Source organism: Danio rerio, chromosome 5 (assembly GCF_049306965.1).
Source record: "Danio rerio strain Tuebingen ecotype United States chromosome 5, GRCz12tu, whole genome shotgun sequence".
Taxonomy (NCBI): domain Eukaryota; kingdom Metazoa; phylum Chordata; class Actinopteri; order Cypriniformes; family Danionidae; genus Danio; species Danio rerio.
This window is the reverse complement of record NC_133180.1, coordinates 59,968,826-59,990,173: the sequence shown is the minus strand read 5'-3', so window position 1 is coordinate 59,990,173 and position 21,348 is coordinate 59,968,826. Positions and strand designations below refer to the sequence as shown.

At 36.6% G+C, this 21,348-nt stretch overlaps 2 protein-coding genes across 2 annotated transcripts in view; one reads left to right on the top strand and one right to left on the bottom strand.

Annotated features, from left to right (window-relative positions):
* Window positions 1-810: 810 nt before the first annotated feature.
* Window positions 811-8,676, top strand: spag8 (sperm associated antigen 8). Its single transcript, NM_001386738.1, is given in 7 exon segments — window positions 811-1,043; window positions 1,180-1,339; window positions 3,651-3,696; window positions 6,532-6,652; window positions 6,868-6,930; window positions 7,020-7,116; window positions 7,118-8,676. Coding segments are annotated over 7 exon segments (597 nt in total). The 5' UTR covers window positions 811-968; the 3' UTR covers window positions 7,153-8,676.
* Window positions 8,677-10,863: 2,187 nt separating this feature from the next.
* Window positions 10,864-21,348, bottom strand: part of npr2 (natriuretic peptide receptor 2) — a 74,978-nt gene continuing 64,493 nt past the window's right edge. Inside the window, exons 18-22 of the mRNA XM_009301825.5 lie at window positions 20,374-20,442; window positions 19,938-20,112; window positions 19,459-19,557; window positions 16,382-16,473; window positions 10,864-11,349 (exon numbers count right to left, since the gene is read on the bottom strand). Coding sequence (XP_009300100.2) covers window positions 11,287-11,349; window positions 16,382-16,473; window positions 19,459-19,557; window positions 19,938-20,112; window positions 20,374-20,442 — 498 coding nt within the window. The 3' untranslated portion in view covers window positions 10,864-11,286. The remainder of the gene's footprint in view (window positions 11,350-16,381; window positions 16,474-19,458; window positions 19,558-19,937; window positions 20,113-20,373; window positions 20,443-21,348) is intronic.

Here is a 21,348-nt window from a genome sequence, read left to right as displayed (position 1 = left end):
CTTTTATATGAGGCTATTTTGTGTCCAAGTTTTCTTTTTTTTCACTAGTGTATAAAATTATCTTTAGAAAAAGAAAAAGAAAAAAAATGACCCCAAAATGTTTTCAGATTCCTAGAAGCATTTCCTAATAAACATTTTATTATTCTATTTTCTGGAAAATAACTTATTTTCATTCATTTTACTTTGGCTTAGCATACCATTTTAGCTGCAACACAGTACTGGGAAATCCTACACACTCATTCACACTCAAACACTACAGCCAATTTAGTTCATCCAATTCACCTATAGTGCATGTATTTGGACTGTTTGGGAAACTGGAGCACCCAGAGTAAATCCACGTTTACACAGGAATAACATGAATAACATGCAAACTCCATACAGAAATGCCAACTGACACGAACCAGGCCACAGTGTCATACATTTTACATATAATACAGATTTTAATTAACTTTAAAATATAATATATAAAGTTAAGGTGTAGGTAAATGTAAAAGCACAAGAAACACTAAGACGAGTTAAAACAACTTCCATTAATTCATTATCCATGAATTGTATTGAATTAACGTCTATCCTTACCACAATCCTAAACCCCACCATCATAGTAATGTAAACGCTAATTATATCAAATATTATTTATATTATTTATTTATTAAACACCCCCACTCCAAACCTAAACCTAGCTACCACTGGCAGTAATGTAAAAATATCAATTATTGTTGTAAAGTGTCACAGAAATGTTTCTATATTCATGTGAGTATCCGCAGCTGTATCCCATTTGGACTTTACCAATGGAAAGCGAGACCACAACGTGTGTTTGTTTACGTTACCGTGGCTACCGAGGCAGATTCAGCGATTGTAGGACTTGAGCTCAGATGAAATGTTTACAAAGAATAATAGCCCAGCGTAGCAGTTTTCACAAGGAACTTATTTCACCTGAAGTCGACGTAGCCTGACGTCATACCACAAAGATGAGTGCAATTGTCACAGATGTTGAGGAAAATAAACCGGGTAGAAAATGTTTACTGGGAAACTGGGTTGAGGAGGTAAGTTTCTCAAAACATATTTACTATCATAGTACATGCTGATGTTTGCATATGATGGTACACTTACAGTTGTCAACATATTTTCTGCCCTTGTTATGTCTCATCTCACTTAATCAGTTTCTCATATGCACTTCAGGGGGCTACTGCGCAGCTAGACAGTTCCAGACCTAGAACATGTATTCAAAAGCACGGACACACAGGCATTCTTACGATAGACGTGGCAGCTAAAGTGCAGGGGACCAGCACATTCAGAGCTGCTTTTAATGCTCCTACAAGCCTTAGGATGCGACAAAGAGGTAGGTTAAAAATTACGTTATAAATTTACTTTAAGATAAGCACATTTCTCCTGATACTTAAGATTCGTGTTTTCTCTCTTGGTATTTACACTATCCAACCTTATCATGTGATATAAATAAATATTTTGGGTATTTATTTTTATTTGTTGTATTTGTTTGTTTATTTTAGTTTAGTAATGGTTAATTTTAAATAAAAAGTTAACAATACTTTTTAATCACATTTAATCACACCGACTCTTAAAATGCATTATGCATTAATATGCAATAAATACAGTTAAAAATGGAGCACGTGCTTTATTCCATTAAATTTACATTTAGTCACTAGAAGTACTAATTATACAAAGGTACTGTCAGAGCTCAGAGAATTAAATGCTAGATTGAGGAGGGGTCAGTGGGATTATTTATTTATTTTTTTTAAGAAAGAAGAGTATGGGTGTTTTTTCAAGCCCACTCACCTGTGAGTAAATAAAGGAAGAAGCAACTTTAATCCAAGTCAATCATATCTTAGGGTGCTGTCACACCTGTGAATCGATTCAGTTGTTCCGAAACAAGGATAAAAATTGTTTCATTGTTGCTCTTTGCTCTTGGCGTGGTTCGCTTTCACATGGCTAAGTTTTTAAATGGACCAAAAGCCCAAAACCAAGATCAAAACAAGTCACGTGTTAGTAAACTCTTCTCACATTGGTCAGAGTTTTACGGTTTATTTTGCTGAGTCCCGCTGTCAGGGGAGAAGGTGGTTTGGTGGTGATTGACAAGGTGCGCGGGACGTGTCTAAAGAACGAGGAGGGATGCGGTGGGAAGGGGTGAGAAGGGTGCGCAACGTATTTGAGGACTGGGAGGAAGACGAGTGATTTTCAGGAGATTATAACTCGTTGACGGGCATCTTGGAGTCTCTGTGCATTTGCGAGAGACTCCTGAAACTTTCGGGAGACTTGGGATGTCTGTAATGATCTCCTGCCTTACTCATAATTCTCTCTTCATATCGCAGTATGCCTATTACATATCCATAAAACACTGATATATCAGGGCTCGGATCGTATCACTGTCTCACTACAATGGATCTGCTCCAGAGTTTGTTTCAATCGAGCAGAGACCACCTCATTCAAGCGATCAGGGAGGGATTATTTTGGCACGCATCCGATATCGATTGGTGGATTCACATATGCCAAATGAACTGCGCTATATATATATATACTAAAGTATTTTTGAGCACATCTTCAGAAACATCATCTTTAGAAGTTATTGCATCATAGCATGTACTCCTCAAGGTATGGTCACAAGGAATCCTGCTTCAGAAATAACTTCTCTCCCTCAGTCATCTTTCCATCAAGCAAGTTTCGGTTGGTGACGTCACCAACCAGAGGTAGCATTAACGTACCAAAAACTTAGTTTGTTGTCGAACACGGTAAAACAGGAAGAAGAAGAAATAGTCATTCTCGCCATCATATGGATTTACTTTCATTGGCTAGAAATCGGCCTCACAGCTCCGTGAATGTGGGTGTTGTCTTTTATTAATTCGCAATAGGTAAAGGTAGCTTGTGTGAACGCTACTGTGCTACTTGACAAATAAAATAGCTTCGCTACTAAAAAGCTATTTGATTTAGAAAGTAGCAACGCTACCGCCACACCACTGAGAAATGTAGTTAAGCTAGTAGCGTCACTACATGTAGCGACGCTACTGCCCAACACTGGGAGAGACAGTGATAGAGCCAGTTAAGTGCATGGGGATGATTAGGAGGCCATAATCTGTAAGGGCCTATTGAGGGAATTTGGGCAGAACACAGGGGTTACACCCCAACAATTTACGAGAAGTGCCACAGGATTTTTAATGACCACAGAGTGTCAGGACCTCGGTTTAACATCGCATCTAAAAGACGGTGCGCACTGACAGTATAGTGTCCCCTTCAATTTACTGGGGCATTAGGACCCACACAGACTGCAGGTTGAACACCCTAGAAACCTAGTTTTCCCATTCAGGTACTGAACAGGCTCAGCCCTGCTTAGCAAACCGGTCTTGGGCTGCAGGATGGCTGTGTCAAAATGAAATGACATGTACAATTTAACTGTATAATTCACAAATATAGTTATATTCACAAATATAAAATGGTGAACTGTCAACTGACCCAAAACTCTTTTACACAGATGAGCATTTTTTGAGCATTGCAACAGTTTTTCAGATTTTACAAAGAAGTTCCTTTTGATTCTACAAGTAATAAAGTTCACATAGCTCATTTCAAACAAATGTCCAACCATCTTTCTGCTCCATACAGTAAATACTTTAAAGTAAATTTCACTGTGGTTTTCATTTTAGGAAGACGGACTGAACTTCTGGAAAACGACCTCATCAAAAGAATAAGGTAGTTAAATAAACAAGCATTTACTTTAAAGTTTAGTGTCCAATGACCTCATCGTGTGTAAAACAGAAATTACATTTTATTTTACTCCTGCATTTCTTGTTTTTATGTGCGAGAGAAGGAAACTGGAAGAGAACTGATGTAAGAACATTTTTGTGCCACAAACAGATTCATAGTTCAATTAAATAATTTTGAAAAATTATTTACAATGCCGCTGTCTGCTTTATTCTTGAATGTAACCTTGACTACAAGTCTCTGTCGTCAAAAAAAAAAAAGAAAGAAAGACAAAAATGATAATTTGTAAGAGAGACACCTCATGTCCTTACTTCTGATTTTAGGCTGAGGAAAGGCAAAGCAAAATGGGGTCAGATCCTCTTTAATGTTCTTTACATTCAAAACATTTTGTTGATTAAAAATTAATTATCATTAAAAAGTTCATTAATTAATATTTAAATCATTTCAGATAACATGCTTCACTTTATAGGGAGTCATTCATCTAAAGGTTAATGTGGTAAAATGTATGGTTCCATTTACTTCTTTGTTTATGCTCACTTTTTAAATCTTGCATTTATAATTCCATAAGTAATTTATTTTTATGATCATTAACATGACTCTTCTTTTGTGTCAGATTGTTATCAGTCTGAATGCATGTCAGACAGACATGCCTAAATATAATTGTTTTGTTTCAACCATCTGTTAAATTAGAGGCAATCCTTCTGTTGCGCTCAGTCATGAGTCATTAACTTCTCGTCTTCACACAGTGACTGTGTATTCTAAAACCATTTTCAACAAAATGAGCTTTATTAAACATTTGAAATGAGATAACATGTCATTGCAAACTTAAATCTTGCTTCCCAAATACAGCACGGCAGCTAAAAAATTTTTTTATAGATACTATACTGTTAGATTATTTATTCTGATCGGTAATATATTATCCATTCATTTATTTTCTTGTCAGCTTAGTCCCTTTATTAATCCAGGGTCGCCACAGCGGAATGAACCGCCAACTTATCCGGCAATTTTTTACGCTGCGAATGCCCTTCCGGCCGCATCCACACACACTCAGACACTATGGACAATTTAGCCTACCCAATTCACCTGTACTGCATGTCTTTGGAATGTAGGAGAAACCGGATCACCCGGAGGAAACCCACGCGAATGCAGGGAGAACATGCAAACTCCACACTGAAATGCCAACTGAGCTGAGGATCGAACCAGCAACCTTCTTGCTGTGAGCCGTCAGCACTACCTACTGCGCCAATGCTTCGCCCGCCCGTAATATATTATACTATTAGTAAACCTGCAACCTATTGAACTTATAAAACAAACAAACAAATGTTGAAGGCTTGCTTTTTTCACTAATCTACACTATGATGACCTGTGAGTAGCATTGGATTGGAGAGCTGAGAGAAGAAAAGGAGAAAAGAAAAAGAGCACTAAGTGGAGCATATAATAAACGTTTATTATATAAATTCAAACCAAATGAGTCTACTGACAGTAAACCTTTTTTATTGTAGCCTGTACAGTCCTTCTTGTACAGTGGTGCAATGGAAAAAGAATGGATATTGTGTGTTACTCCCATGAGCTTGGAGGAATGCATTCAAACATCTCTGCAATAACTCAAATAACTTATAATAAAGTCATCTGGAATGGCTAAGAAAGCGTTTTTGCAGGACTCCCTGAGTTCATCAAGATTCTTTAGATTCATCTTCAATGCCTCCTCCTTCATCTTACCTTAGACATGCTCAATAATGTTCATGTCTCGTGACTGGGCTGGCCAATCCTGGACCAAATCTTCTTTGCTTACAGGAACTTTGATGAAGTATGAGAAAGATCCTGCTAAAGAATTTGTCTTCTCCTGTTGTTTGTAATGTAATGAGCAGCACAAATGTCTTGATACCTCAGGCTATTGATGTTGCCATCCACTATGGGGATCTCTTGCACGCCCCCCATACTGAACGTAACCCCAAACCATGATTTTTTTCTTTACCAAACTGATTTCTGTGAGAATCTTGGGTCCACATAGGTCTTCTGCAGTACTTGTGATGATTGGGATGCAGTTGATTATTCATTAGAAAAATCTACTTCCTGCCACTTTTACAAATGATCAAATAGAAGTCAAACTATTTGTTGCTCTTATATCTGAGTGCCATCTTTTGCTTTAAAAGCAAGCTTTATAAACCTTTCACTAAAAGGTTCATCATTGGCCGAATAACATTGCTGTGCAAATAGAACCTTTTCATTTCTGTTTAGTTTGATTATGACTTAAGTCGGAATCAGATAATCAAAAATCGCTGTTTACGTGTTAAACTCTTAATCAGAGTACAGTCTTTAAAATCCGACTATTGGTGTCCATGTAAACATACTCACTCAACCTATTTATTAACTTATGTAAATAATTATTTATTACGTTTTTATATTAATTTTAGCAATATTGAATAATATGTACATTTTTGGTATATGTACAATACAGTTTGTAAAGAACTATTTTTGGTTTTGGTCTTTTTGGTTGTTACATGTATTATTTGAGAGACTTATTTGTTTACCAAACAAATAGTTCTGATTGGATTTCCATTGCAAACCCTAAAAGTATAAAGTTATTTTTATTTATTTCATGTGTTTAGTTTTTAATTACTGTACTCTCAAAAGCATTCCACATAAATGTATAGAATTTGTAAATAATTATATGCAGAAATGGCTAAACAAATGTCTGCAGATTCTGTCTGGGCCTGCTTATGCATACAGAACACAATCAAGTAGTTAATATTCAAAGAGACTACTTGATTGAATTAACAAATAAGCTACAGTTTTAGCATAACATTTTGTTCTATTTTACAGGGATAAGATAAATGCTGACCTGAGCGCAGATCCTCCAATCACAGAGTTGTCCTCGGTAACAAAAGCAGACTACAAGGTGGAGGGCTTCAAATCTGTCCGTGCATGTCCAAATTCAACCATGGTGTGTCTCATTCTACTGTAACCTTTAGGAGCTGATATTTGACATTTGCCTCTAGAGCAATGCGTTTCATTTTTAAGTGAAAAAAAAATGTGATGGTAAATTGTTATGAAAGCATTTTGTGACATATAAATCATTATCCCTTTGAGTATATAATTTCATATATGTGCATTACAGGCGTGAATTTACAGGCATCTCAATTTTCTTGTTTCTTCCAGGGTCATGAATATACAACCGAACAGGCCATCACATTTTGGAGTGATAACTATCAGAAGATTCAGGTAAGCCTTTTTAGAACTGTGAGGTTTTAGATACATTCATCTTTTATTGTATCATCATTTTAATATTAACATTTTCTTTTCACATGCAGGGCATGACAGCAGTTACAAGGAAGGACAGTCCATTTAAAAGAAATGCCACCTTTAGTACACCAATCGGTGAACAACTAGATCAGCTGGATGACACAAATGTTGTACCCATCAGAAAAGGATGTTCATTTGTGAGGAATTAACAAATGTTATCGTTGTATCATAAACAGCAAATGGTAGGAGTATATTCAATGCTGTGAATCTAAATGCAAGTCTATAAATAGCTGTTCATCTTACTCATTTTACAGTTCACCTTCACCACCTCAAATCAATCTTTTTCCATTAATTTAAACTAAGTTTTTAAATAGGTACGTTAATCATCATTAATCAACAGGGAATTAAAAGTTAACACTCTTGTCATCTGTCAGAAACAGCCAGCTAAATGTATGTAATTTACACACAGGTTGTTTTTTTTTTAATGTTTAATGGAGACTTCTTATAGATGTAATGACTTCTATACTGTAGTGTACAGACTGTATAATATCAAACTCTACACCTAAACCAAACTCTTGCAGAAAACATTATGCAATTTTACATTTTCAAAATTCTGCAGGATTTATGAGCCGTTTTCCATATGGACACCCAAAAAAAATCCTAGAATTTATTTATCCCAGAAGTTATTACCTCTAGTTGGTGACATTTGATCCTCAGAACCTAGTGATAATTCAAAGAAACACATATTTATCTTTCTATCTATCAATCTATCTGTCTATCAATCTATATCTATATACATGCAACAGACTGACAGTTTTCTCTGGATAAATGTGAAATGGTAAATTTGGTTGCACCCCAAAACCATCTGCCTTTTTTCACAAAAAGGAGAGCTCTAACCATTAGCTAAAATCGACTGCTGCTGTGTTTCTTTGGATTAGGATGGCTTACTTTCACACAGCTGTGCTGCCAGTCTCAGAGCTGCTCTGTCGCTGCAATCCTCTTTCATGCTTTCAGCAGGGATTAATGTTGGGTAGCTATGGCAACAAGTAATTTTAGACTTCATTAATTCAGTTTCCATTTGTTTTTACAAAGCTGTTTTCTTGGAGGAATGTGACAAAGTTTTAAAACTATTCTGATTCCTGAAAAGATTCATCTTGTTACTTAAATACAAAACTATTTTACATGATTGTTGCAGCTAGATCTATTATGAAATGTTTTATATGTCTATCCACTATTCAGCTCTTAAACAGCATCTATGTATTTGAGACTTGATTTTTACTTCTAGTAAGGGCTCCTTTTTTCTATATATTTATTTTAAGAAACATAATTAAATACGTAACTAGAACAAAACAAACAGTCAAACATGTGTGCTACCATGTCAGTTTGTAAGTATAATAGTATAAAGCTTTGCAAATTGACCTCTGGCAACAGGAGTAACTGTGACAGAGCTGATAGTGGGCAGTAATTAGGAATCATGGGGGTGAGAAGCAGCTGTGAACATGAGTGCTGACACACAGATGCATTAAAGGCACAGATGCCAAATGGGTTCCTAATGATCAAACTATGATGTCATCCCTATTTACCACTGACTGGAGTGAGCAGTAATGACCTAAGGATGTTCTTCAATGAGCAGACATTTTGTGGTTTAATAGAGAGAGTAAAATGAAATACTTCACGTTCAGTTGTTTAGTTTTTAGGACAAAAGTATCTCCAGCAAAAAAAAAAGCTATCCAAAAATGTCAATTTTAGTTGTAAAGAAATAAATGTTTTTGAAACTGACAGCAGAAGTCCATAATTTATTTGTATTATTTAGCCTGACATGTTTACGGTTCTAAAATATTTAAAATGTTTCCCAAAATAAAATATATTGTGTTTAGTGGGGGGAAAAAATTAAATTTTTACCAAGACATTTTAAAGATAATATTTTAAAGCAGTGATCACAATACAGTGAAACCGTGATATTTATATCCAAGGTTATCATACTGTCAGAATCTTATACTGGCCTAGTCTTAATAATACTTTGGTTCAATTTTCTGAATGGAAATGTAAATACCTTTTTACCCTATCAAAAACACCTGTCCACAGTGAGCCATTTTGATTCATGTCTCTTTAAATGCATATAAGCTGCTGCTCCCCTGCCCTTTCTTTAAGGGGACGACCACACCGAACCCGCTTTTTGCGTTGAGGGGCCTTTTTAAAATTATTTACTAATGGCCCAAGAGCATTTTCGCGCTGCTTATGCGCCCTGCGCACCTCGCATTTTAACGGCCTGCTGTGCCTCGAATATTCGACGTTGCACGCTCTACTCTCGCAGTTGGAAAAAAATCAACTTTGAGCAGAAAAAGTGCATTACATCAGTCGCGTCTGTTTCATTCTCCAATCAAATGATCAACCCCTAAGGCTGCAAGATCATAAATGGTGATTCATTTGTTTTGAGAATTTTATTTTTAAAAAGACATGCATCTTTCAGACAAATGCTTCATCTTTTAAATATAGTTTCCAGCTTTGTAAATTGCACTAGGTCATAAAACAGTAGTGTGAACAAGATTTTGAACACACAAGCAAGTTTTGTCCACTCTTTCTGGGACATTCCCTTTATATATAAAACGAATAAATTTTGCTGTTGCCTTTTCTGAAGCTGGGAGCCTCTGCATTTGAACAGAGAGACTGCATTGTAGGATCACTTCATTGTTAAAATGGATAAAAACAAATGGCACCATCGTTAGTCCATTTGCTGTCTGTTTCCAAATGTCCATATTTTGCAGACACGTGAAGGTGTATAGCCGGTTACATCTAAACTAATACAAAAACACGTCAATGTTAGTAATGGTACATAAATACACTCTAGCATATCTTCTTTTCAACTTGTCTAAGGGGCTGATCACACAGAACACGTTTATATATATATATATATATATATATATATATATATATATAATTTTTTTTTTTTTTTTTTTTGCGTTGAGAGGCACCTTTTTTAAATGATTTATGCACTCTGCGCGCCTCATGTTTTAACCACCTGCTGCGCCTCGCGTTTTCGCTATTGTGCGCTCGCAGTTGAAAAAGTAAATTCATTGTAAAAAGCACATCTTTTTTAATCTCCAATCAATTGAAAGCAGAGGCGGGGCTTCCGTTGAGGAAAAAGCAGTGTTTGTGTTAAGATGACTACGGAAACTTTTAAAGACAGAGGAGAGACTAGGGATTGCTGTTTTGTGTTATCCGGAGCTGTATGACTTCACAAATCTTGAATATCACAATATTATTGAATATTAAAATTATAGCAACAGCAACACTCGTGCACAATACCCAACTGATTTAGTTGTTGCCTAGTGACAAAAAAGTTCACCGCATTTTATTTTTCTTGTCAACAAAAAGTTTGCTGTGCGCCACGCATTTTTGCAATTAAAAAGTGCTTTCGGTGAGATCGGCCCTTAAGCTGGCAAACAGCGAAAACCTAAACAGAACCAGAAACTAAACACAAAACAGTCTTCAAAATTAAGGCTTATTCCAATGTCACCTTTAAATATATTGTGAAACAAAATCTTGAAACTACTCCTTTGGCCCTTTATCAAAGAGCTGTTTCAATTTTTTAAAGGTTTTAGCATTCAAGTAATAGATGAAGTCCTATTTCAATTTTGGATAATGTTTTAGCTGACCTGAATGACATGAAATACAATGATGAGGGAGAAAATGCAGTTTTGAGCATGAGAGTAGCCGCTAATGGAAGTCTGTGGAAGACTGAAATGTTCATGCGCAGTTTTATCTTTTTCTCTTGTGCTAATAATCCACAAACCCATTTGGGACTATGTGTTGACTGGAAAAGAGCCCTTTAAGAAGGATTTGTTAATGTTCTCTATTCTTCAGAACTGTCGAGATATTTACGATTTGATTAATCATGACCACGCCAGAAAATGCTTTTAATTCAGTTTATTGAACAAAATATCTTACAATGTCTTGGATATACATATGTACAAATATTACATTATGCTAAAACTTCACTCTGTCCTCATTCTTAACAAACACCATCCATGCACTTGAAAGAACATTACATCACATCACTTGTTTCCAAAAATCTGAATATAGAAAGCACAAAAATAGGAATTTCACCTGGAAATACATACTTGTCAGCACAGGAAAACTTCATTGTAAAAAAACAAAAACAAATTGTGTATACAATTTTTGCAGTTTTTAAGCAGGTATGAAATATACCTGAATTGACCTCCCTTAAAAGGTATTATAATGTGTTGTTCCATGTGAGAGCGAGAATCCCTTTCAGACACAGAACAAGTAAGCAGTGGCTCTGATCCTGGTCACTTCCTGGCATCAACAGTGCTCTCAGATAACATAGACATCTGTCTTCTCTCCCAGAAGCCAATATGTTCTCATTTTGCCTTTACCCTGAAAGAGAGGAACAGCAGCGATCAATAGCATGCATCAATGAGCACTCAGACAGCTTGCAGGAGGAACTAATCAACAATGGCCAATATGCTCTTTCCTTAATGAAAAAAGACACATAGACTGAGTCCGAGCTAATATCATCCTTCACAGAAAGGTGCTAAAAGTTGTTTATCTCTATTGATTAAGTCATCATAATTCACAGATTGACATCAAAGTTCAGAGTTCACAGGACTTATTGTAGTATTGAACATAGAGTATAGAAAATATGACAGTGATGAGAGCTTATTTTTTATTATGCTTAACTATTTGTTTTAAATACTGTCTATTTAAATAGCCACAAAGCATTTGGTAAGGATATAAGAATAAAAAAATGAAAAAGAATTTAATTAAAAGACATGCATTTATTCTTGCAAGGTTAAATGACCTTTTTCAGAACTCCGTTATGGCTTTAACACCACACAATTGCAGAAATCTAATGTGTAATCACTGCTGATTACTGATTTGCCAGAGAAAATCATCATAACCCGCATCATTGGATGTTCTACATTAGATGCAAAACCCGCTAGACTTAAAGAGCCCCTATTATGGGTTTTTGATACCTGCCTTACATGCAGTGTTTAACACAGATCTAAGTAAATAAAAACATGTAGCTGAGGATTAAATCTGAAAGTGCACCGTGTTTAAAATGATTCATTCTTAAGGGAAAGAGTCAACCCAGAGTCGAATGATTTGTTTTGTGTACAAATCTTTTTGCCTGTTCGTATAGATATCAACACGCGACCGCCAAATATGAAGTGCTGCATCAAGTAAACCGTGAACGCGTCTTTCCCTTCAGACACTAGTGGAGCTCAGAGAATCATGGAATTTTCATGACCTGAAAATCAGGGGCGCCTGCAGGATTTTATTCAAAGGTACACACATATCCAGCACCACCCATCTCATCATCCCTTATTTTTATTTCAATCTCAAAAAACACTGATGCTTGCTGTCAAAGGCTACATTAGGGCATTGCTGCGAGTGAGAACGAGAAAATAAAACCACACTATTGTATCTTTATTTTTTTTTTCCTTTTTTTTTTTTTTGTGGTCAGTTATCTACTAGATAAAAAAGAATACCGAATAATCTGAGGTGAAGTCTCAAACTCTTTTGGAAGGGTGGGAAAACTCAGAAAATTGTTTTGAGAAAGGAGATGTCTGCTTATTTGTGCCAGTCTGTCAGATAAAATAATTTAAAACATCCTGAATGTAGTGGGTCCATGCGAGGAGGCTGCGCAGCCACAGGCTGGGCCTGGAGTTCCCCCGGATCAGGTGCTGATGAAAGGTATCATGAGCAATATTTGTCTCATTAGTTTTAGGCCTTTTAGGCAAATGTCTCAATTAAGTTTAGCTGTTTTAAAGAGAGTTTACTCATTTTGAACCTTGTTTTAAACAATAGCTATCTGAATTGTAAGTTTTAGTGTGCAGAAAAACTGCCAGCAAAACTAAAGCCAATAATTTCTTTACCCATCTCCCACCAAGTGCATACTTTAAAACACACAAACGCACACCTTTATTTATTCTCATTCTTTCTTGCTTTGTCAGTATATCATAGTGTATACTTTTAAATAATCCATTTGAATGATGTGAAAAATAAATAAATAAAAAAGCAGCATTAATTCACATCCGGTAGGCAAACACAGTGCGTACACCTACGGCTGGCAGCAGGCCACTGCTGAAGATTACCATTACTGAGAAATGGCCATATATGCGATTTGTATATATGATTTGCCAGCTATTTGTTATTAAAGAAAGGACCAGCACAGTCTAATAACATATGGAACTTTTCAGTAAATGTTACATAGTTTGTATGGACCAGTTTCTTCTTCCTCCAGATCCTGTGAGTGTTTCTCTTTCTTGCACAACCTGTAAGTGTGATTAAAATGGTTGCCTCGTTTTCTGTAGTTTGCAAAATATATGTTTCGTAACTTGTAATCTTTCTGTGTGACTTGAAATCACTTATCTACTATAAATCAGTGCTTGTAATGTATCTTACATGTTAAATCTTTATAGGTCTGTTCACATATTGCGTCTGTGCTTGATTCCCTACATATTATCTTTGCTATGGCCACTATCAGCTGTTTCTCACAAGCGTGGCGTGGTCTTTAAAATAGTTCAACATTTGCCACTGTGTATATTAATTCTGAATGTGTGCCGTTGTTATTACTTGAGGTTACGATTAAGAATAAAGCAATATTGCACAACTGCATTGGGCTCACACCAATCACAACAGACCTAAGTTGTTTCTCAATATGCATTCTTCAGCGATTTTGCGACCTTGTTTTCTCGTGTAACGTCATCATCAACTGCCAAAGTTTAGTTACAATACTCAAGACGCGCGCGTACTCAAGAGCGGTGTTGTCGCGCGCGTACTCAGACCGGGACCGAGGGTGTGCCGCATCGCGGGGGCACTTTTGATCATTTTGGAAGGGCACTTTCTATCCAAGACTAAAAAGGGCATGTGCACTTTTGAGTGCTTTCGCCTCACAGCAAAAAGGTTGCTGGTTCGAGCCCCGACTGGGTCAGTTGGCGTTTCTGTGTGGAGTTTGCATGTTCTCACTGCGTTCGGGTGGGTTTCCTCCGGGTGCTCCGGTTTCCACCACAGTCCAAACACATGCTGTACAGGTAAATTGGGTAGGCTAAATTGTCGGTAGTGTATGTGTAAATGAGTGTGTGCGGATGTTTCCCAGAGATGGGTTGTAGCTGGAAGGGCATCCGCTGTTTAAAAACATGCTGGATAAGTTGGCGGTTCATTCCACTGTGGCAACCCCGGATTAAAAAAGAGACTAAGCCGAAAAGAAAATGAATGAATCAATAAATGAACGAACGTGTGAAGGTCACATGACCATCAGGAAGAATGCAGCATCTCATTTCTCACAGGACGCGTTCTCTGTTCTCTCGGTCTCCCGAGTTCGTTCTTCTGAAGTTTACCTGGCAAGAGCGGTCTTCACAAGAACGCAAGTCCGTTCTTTTTGTTCTTGGCCTTAGTCGGACCAATCAGTGCAGATTAGCTTTGCTTTAAGTAGGGGTTTGTGAACCTATGAATCACTAAACAGATCATATGGGATCGTTGGGATAATTAGGTAAAAATAAATGTAACTTTTAAGACAATGAAAGTGCTTTTTGACCTTGCATGCATATCAGCCTGTTGTTGGAGGCCCCGAAACCAAAATATGACCTTTTATAATGCATAATAGGGGCTTTTTAAATAAACAGTCAGCAATAGATGCTGTATAACAGCTTTTTAACATGTTGTGATCAGCAAATGAGCTAATGTTAGAGATTTTCCTCTCATTGTAAAACGTGTTTGTGTATTCATAATGAGATGAAGTATGAGAGGTTAGAAGAAAATATTTAACTATTCCTTTAAGACACAACAAACAGTCCTACACATCTAAATAGCTTTTGTAGTTCAAGGCCAAAAATACACATAGACTATATGTGAAAAGCAGGGTACAAAAGTATATAAACACTCTTACGAACATTAAAAGAAAATGAAAATGCAAAGTTAAAGGGCACAGTATGTATGGCTTTTTTCATTAAAATTTCCAACCCCACTAGAACAATTTTCTATATTTTGTTGACTTATGTACTTGTATTATCAGAAGTTTCAAAGCATGTTCAAATGCATCTCAATTTTAACTAGAAACATGCTAATGATCTCATATCTCAGATTTCTGATTTGGTCTTTTAGAAAACATTGATGCACCAAAGATCAAAGTTTCTTAAGACTTCACTGTAAAAGCAGAATTATAACAGAACTTGAAAAAGTATTAAGTTGTTAAAACAGTGCTTCTAGGGCATCACGGTGGTGCAGTGGGTAGCAAGATCACCTCACAGCAAGAAGGTTGCTGGTTTAAGCCTCGGCAGTTGGCATTTTTGTGTGGATTTTGCATGTTCTCCCCGTGTTCGCGTGGGTTACTTACGGGTGCTCCAGTTTCCACCACAATGTCAAAAACACGTGGTATAAGTGAATTGAGTAAGCTAAATTGTCTGTAGCGTATGTGTGTAAATGAGTGTGTATGGATGTTTCCCAGTGGTGGGTTGCAGCTGGAAGCATCTGCTGGCAGCATCCACTGCGTAAAACATATGCTGGATTATTTGGGGGTTTATTCCACTCTGGCGACCTCAGGTTAATGTAGGGACTAAGCCGAAAAGAAAATAAATGAATGAAAACAGCACTTCTTTTTTCCTACGTTATCATGAGCACAAAAGCTTCACTGCTTTCATGCAACATCACACTCGAGGGTGCTTCAGCAGTCTTTTTCTGCTTCTATGGCTTTCAATCTTACTCTGCTCTATACTACTATGACAATAGGTTGTAAATACATTAGCTCATCCATGAATGAACATGATTTCTGCAGGAGTTTGGTAGGATGTAATGAAGATGGCAACTCCCACAATTCCATACTCAGACATGGCCTCATCAAACTGCAACTTTGTTTGTTGTGAATACATGTCCCCTAGTGGCACAAATGATCAATTTTTAGCTGATAATTTGCCACTGCCACTAATAGCCTTTAACCATTAGTGGCAGTGATCTCTCCCTCTCCCCATGCATGTGCACACTAGGCTACATAGAGAAAATCTACACAATGTCTACACATTAATGAAACACAACTTTAAAGTATTATATTGAGTATCATATTGAATTGGAGGCAGTGCTTTTATTTTCATTCTCTCATAACAAACTGAGAAAGATTGCCACCCCAAACATGGAAGCAAATCCTCAGACTTTAAATGCAGCAACCTTTTTTTTTTTTTTTCGTTTTGGTGGAATAACTTGCATGGATTAATTGTTCACCTATAGAATAATGATGTGTGCTAGCAAAATAAACATTTTAAACATATAAACAATGTAAATTTCACACCAACTTTAAATTAAATTTAAAGTATATTTTATAGCATTTTATAGTATCGTATGTTTTTTTATAGTATGGTCCTCAAATTTTTCTATATTTTGACAATCACTTCAGAAAGCAAGTAAGACTCCATACCTTCATCTCCACATCTCCTCGCAGCTGGAGTTCGAAGTAACCGAACTCATCCAGAACCTCTTTGGTTGCTGAGGACATGTGTATCCTCAGAGCTGTTGAGAGAACGGCCATCACAAACAAAGTTCATGAGAAATATTGAAATAATCTCATCATTTACTCAACCCATTTTCTTCTTGAAGTAGTTCTGTAGTATGTCAAACCTAATGCAACATGTCACTTATGTTATACCTAATGTATAATGAACAGCTTGCCACTATACACTCACCGGCCACTTTATTAGGTACACCTGACAAACTGCTCGTTAACGCAAATCAGCCAATCACATGGCAGCAACAATGCATTTAGGCATGTAGGCATGGTCAAGACGATCTGCTTCAGTTCAAACCGAGCATTAGAATGGGGAAGAAGGGTGATTTAAGTGAGTTCACTGTACTCAAATGGCCTCCACAGTCACAACAGCTCAATTAAATAGAGCACCTTTTGGATGTGGCAGAATGGGAGATTCGCATCATGGATGTGCAGCCGACAAATCTGCAGCAACTGCATGATGCTATCATGTAAATATGGACCAAAAATCTCAGAGGAATTTTCCAGTACCTTGTTGAATTAAGGCAGTTCTGAAGGCAAAAGTTAGTCCAATCCTAGTAAGCTGAACCTAATAAAGTGGCCAGTGAGTGTATATATTGTGTCTTTAAGACCCTGGTCACTGTATGTTTTCTACAAATACTCCCTGTTCATTTTTTTTTTTTTTTTTTTTGCGTTTTTGAGTCTGAGCTATCTTTTCAGGGGCCAAAACTAATCAGTGTAAGTGCACAGCTGTGAGTGACAGATGACACCATGCTTGATAAAAGATGATCAAGATTCAGAATGGTGACATGTTGCACATATGGAGCCTGACGTAATGGGTAATTTGTCCTGTCTAAAAGAGGCTACATAAGGTGTGGGCTCCTTGCAGCTAAGTGTGCATTAGGCTCCAACCAGCTGTAAACATATTATTACATGTTATAAATCAAACCGGAAACATGTTGAGTGTCCTTGTCACTAAGTATTAATAATGCAAATGTGCACAAAGCCCACATCAGGAAGTGGATCGTCAGTCGATACATGTGGGAAGTCTCATGAACAGCAGTTGCTGCTTGTGAATGGGTGAAACGCATATTAAAGTTTTATACAGCACAACTCAGTACCACATTAGGGATGCGCTGTCATTGTCTGCCATCTACACCATCTAATGGATTATCCTAACCATGACGCAAAAGCAATCTGTATAGATATGTGCAAGTGAATTGTTTGCTAGCTGAAAAAGTGAGTTTGCTGCTAGCATGCTTGTATAAGCATCTTTATTTTTTATTTCTCCTTAAGCTATAAAGTGACATTAAAATTATTCTAAAATGTTTGTTGAGCATATTATATTGTTGAGTACATGAGAATGGTTTCTGAAGAATTATGTGACATGTGAGAATTTAGCTATAATTGCCCTTTCCTTTGATTCATAATTCCACAAATGCTGTAAATGCAGACAGTCGCCGCCTGCAGAGCAAATAACAGAACTTACAGTAGCACCTGATTCATTGTTATTTTGTTTTACACTCACTATTTTCTGAAGCTTTGGAATGTTTAGTACATTTAAAATCAATGCAGCCCATGACCCTTTTTTAACAAACAGCATTTTCTTTAAATATGTCAATCACAACACTCATATGCTATTTAAACTTCAGAAAAATTTAAACTTAAAAGCAATAAAGACTTAAAATTATACTTAAAGACGTAAAGTAGTAGTTCACCCAAAAATTAAAATGATGTTATTAATTACTCACCCCGTGTTGTCCCAAAGCCCTGGGACTTTTGTTTATCTTTGGAAAGCACTTTGAATTTCCATTGTGTATGAAATGTGCTTTATAAATAAACTCGCCTTGGCTTACCTTGCCTTTGGAACAGAAATTAAAACATTTTAGATGAAATCTGAGAGCTCCCTCATCTTCCATAGACAGCAAGATTGCCGACTTTTTCAAAGCCGAGAAAGGTACCAAAAACATCCTCAAAACAGAATCCTTTTATGTTCAAAATAAACAAACAATAATGACTTTATTCAACAGTGTAGTCCCCTCAGTGATGCACACTCTACACTGACACCGAGGAGAAGAAACTCTTGAATGTTTCATGTGCGCACAAAAGAAAAGGATTCTCGTATCTTGATAATATTCCAATTGAACCACTGACGACTTATGGACTGTTTTGAGGATGTTTTTTGGTACCTTAATGGAATGAGTTAGGAACTTTGCTATCTATGGAGAGTCATAGAGTGCTCAGATTTTACCTAAAATATCTTCAGTAGTTCACACTTAGCTGGCGATTGATTATAAAGCGTGTTTGGCATGCTGTCCCGGGAGAGAGCCCATTAGCTCAAGATTCTTAAGCCGGGGGCAAGAGGGGAGTTTAGAACTCACCTGCTTATTTATGGCTAATGGCAAATTAGGGATTGCTATGGAGAGATATACTGCTGGTTAAGAACTCATCTATGATGCCAATTTTGTTTGGTCAATTCGCCTATGTCGCATGTCTTTGGACTGTGGTAGGAAACCAGAGAACCCAGTGAAACCCACACGAGCATGGGGAGAACATGTAAACTCCATACATAAATGTCAACTGGCCTGGTAAGGATTGGAAAGATTTGAGGCAACAGTACTAACCACTGGGCTGCCGTGCCTATCAAGGAAAATGGAGCAGGAGTAGGGGTGAAAGGGCTATTCTCCAATATGAAGATAACTGAGGTAAGGAACTCTGGTTATTTATAGTGAGTTATGAATCATCTGATTTGTGAATTATGCATAAGCTAATGTGGGACCAGCCGTGGTCAATCATAGTCACATGATCCTCTTGAAATTAGTTTATAAATAAACTTCCTTTAATATGTGCTCTAAGGATAAATGAAGGTCTCAAGGGTTTGGAAAGACATGTTAATTAGTAATTAACATACTACACACGTGTGTATTAACTGTTTATCATGCTGTATTGTCCTACAAGTGGAAAAAAATTGAATTCCCAACGAAAAATAAAAATGCATTTTTGTCACCAACCTTCTCCTGTAGACTCCATACGGGATGCTGTGTTGACGGTGTCTCCGAATAAACAGTATCGGGGCATCTTCAGACCCACTACACCGGCACATACAGGCCCTGTTCATCACGTACAAATACAGCAGAGAAAGAGAGATAATAAATCACTGTACATATGCAGATTTTAAAGTTGTTATTTCGATAAACAATGTGAAAAATGGAATTTGTTTTAGAATTTATTTTAATATAAATGCACACTATTCTCTTCAAATTTTCTCAAAACCAAAAATCGAAGCTATGAGCTTAGTTTTATGTCTTGATGCACGCTAACATTTGAAATTTTACAAGGAAAAGTTTTCTTATAGTTTACTATGTTATTGTTTGTAAATGATTACTTGGACTTACTAGGATTTTCTCAATACCATTAATAAATATCAATAACATGAATGGATTCAAACGTATTAATATTAATAATGAAATCTGACAAACGATAATGGTACCTGTGTGAATTCCTATCCGCAGTCGTAGTTGATCATTTGGTCTGTGTCTGATTTTGAAGGTTTTAACCTGCTCCAGTAAAGCCAGTGACATGCCGGCTATCTCACGTGCATGTAGCTTCCCATTCCGCACAGGCAGACCTGAGACCACCATGTACGCATCACCGATTGTTTCCACCTAACATTAAAAGAAAATGCATGAAACCAAACATGATTTTGCTGCCTTCAAAAATCTCATAGAAATTAAATATCTTACTGAAACTAACTTTTATCTTTACACAATATTATCAAGAGCATATTTCAATCTTAACATCACATTTTAATTCATTAATTTTAAAATCAGCTATAGCTGTTATAACTGCGATTACAATTAAATCTGAAAATACACAATGATATCAAATAGATAGAATGACAGCACAGTTTATAAAATAACACTTACCTTATATACATCAAAATTATCAATGATGGCATCAAAGCATGTGTAAAGATCATTCAGCAATGTCACCACCTAAAGAGAGTGTTAAGAAAACTGTTAAAAGAAGCACCGTGCTGTATTAAAACATAAAGAGAAAATTATGTATTACATCATCTATAAATATATTATGTTAACTATGCCTTATTAAGCAGTATTTTGACAATAGGATCAAAATGACTGCACATTAAGAAGATGCTGCCAAATTAAGAATAACCACTATCATTCGAATCAAAAGGTCTTTTGCAAGTGCTTGTATCCATATATGAAAATATATACTGTACTATATGAAATTAGCCAAGATACACCAACGTTTTGCTTCCCCGAGCATTAAATAGCATTTATTAACTCTTTAGAAGAGACACTCAGACTTTCTCCATTTTTATACACCTTTTTGGTGTGATAATCTGACAAATTATCAGGTCTTCATTATCATTCATTTATCCATTTATTTTATTTTTGGATTAGTCCCTTTATTAATTAGGGGTCACCCCAGCAGAATGAACCACCCTTCCAGTCACAACCCAACACTGGGAAACACCTATACACTCTTGCATTCACACACCAGTTGAGTTTATTTAATTCATCTATAACTCATGTCTTTGGGCTGTGGGGGAAACCGGAGCACCCTGAGGAAACCTACGGCAACACAGGGAGAACATGCTAACTCCACAGAGAAATGGAAACTGGCCCAACTAGGGCTCAAACCAGCAACCTTCTTGCTGTGAGGCAATCGTGCTACTTACTGCGCCACCATGATGCCCGCTTAATTATCAGAGGCCCCAAAATTTATTTTGAACTGAATGTATTATGTCTAGGAAGTGTTGCTAGGTCAGATCGTTCGAAGAAAGTTCAGTCTAACCCTGAATGTTTTATCTGAAAATTTGCCCTAGAATTTAGAGAAAATTTGAAAGCAAAAAAAGGTAACTGTTTATTATTTTA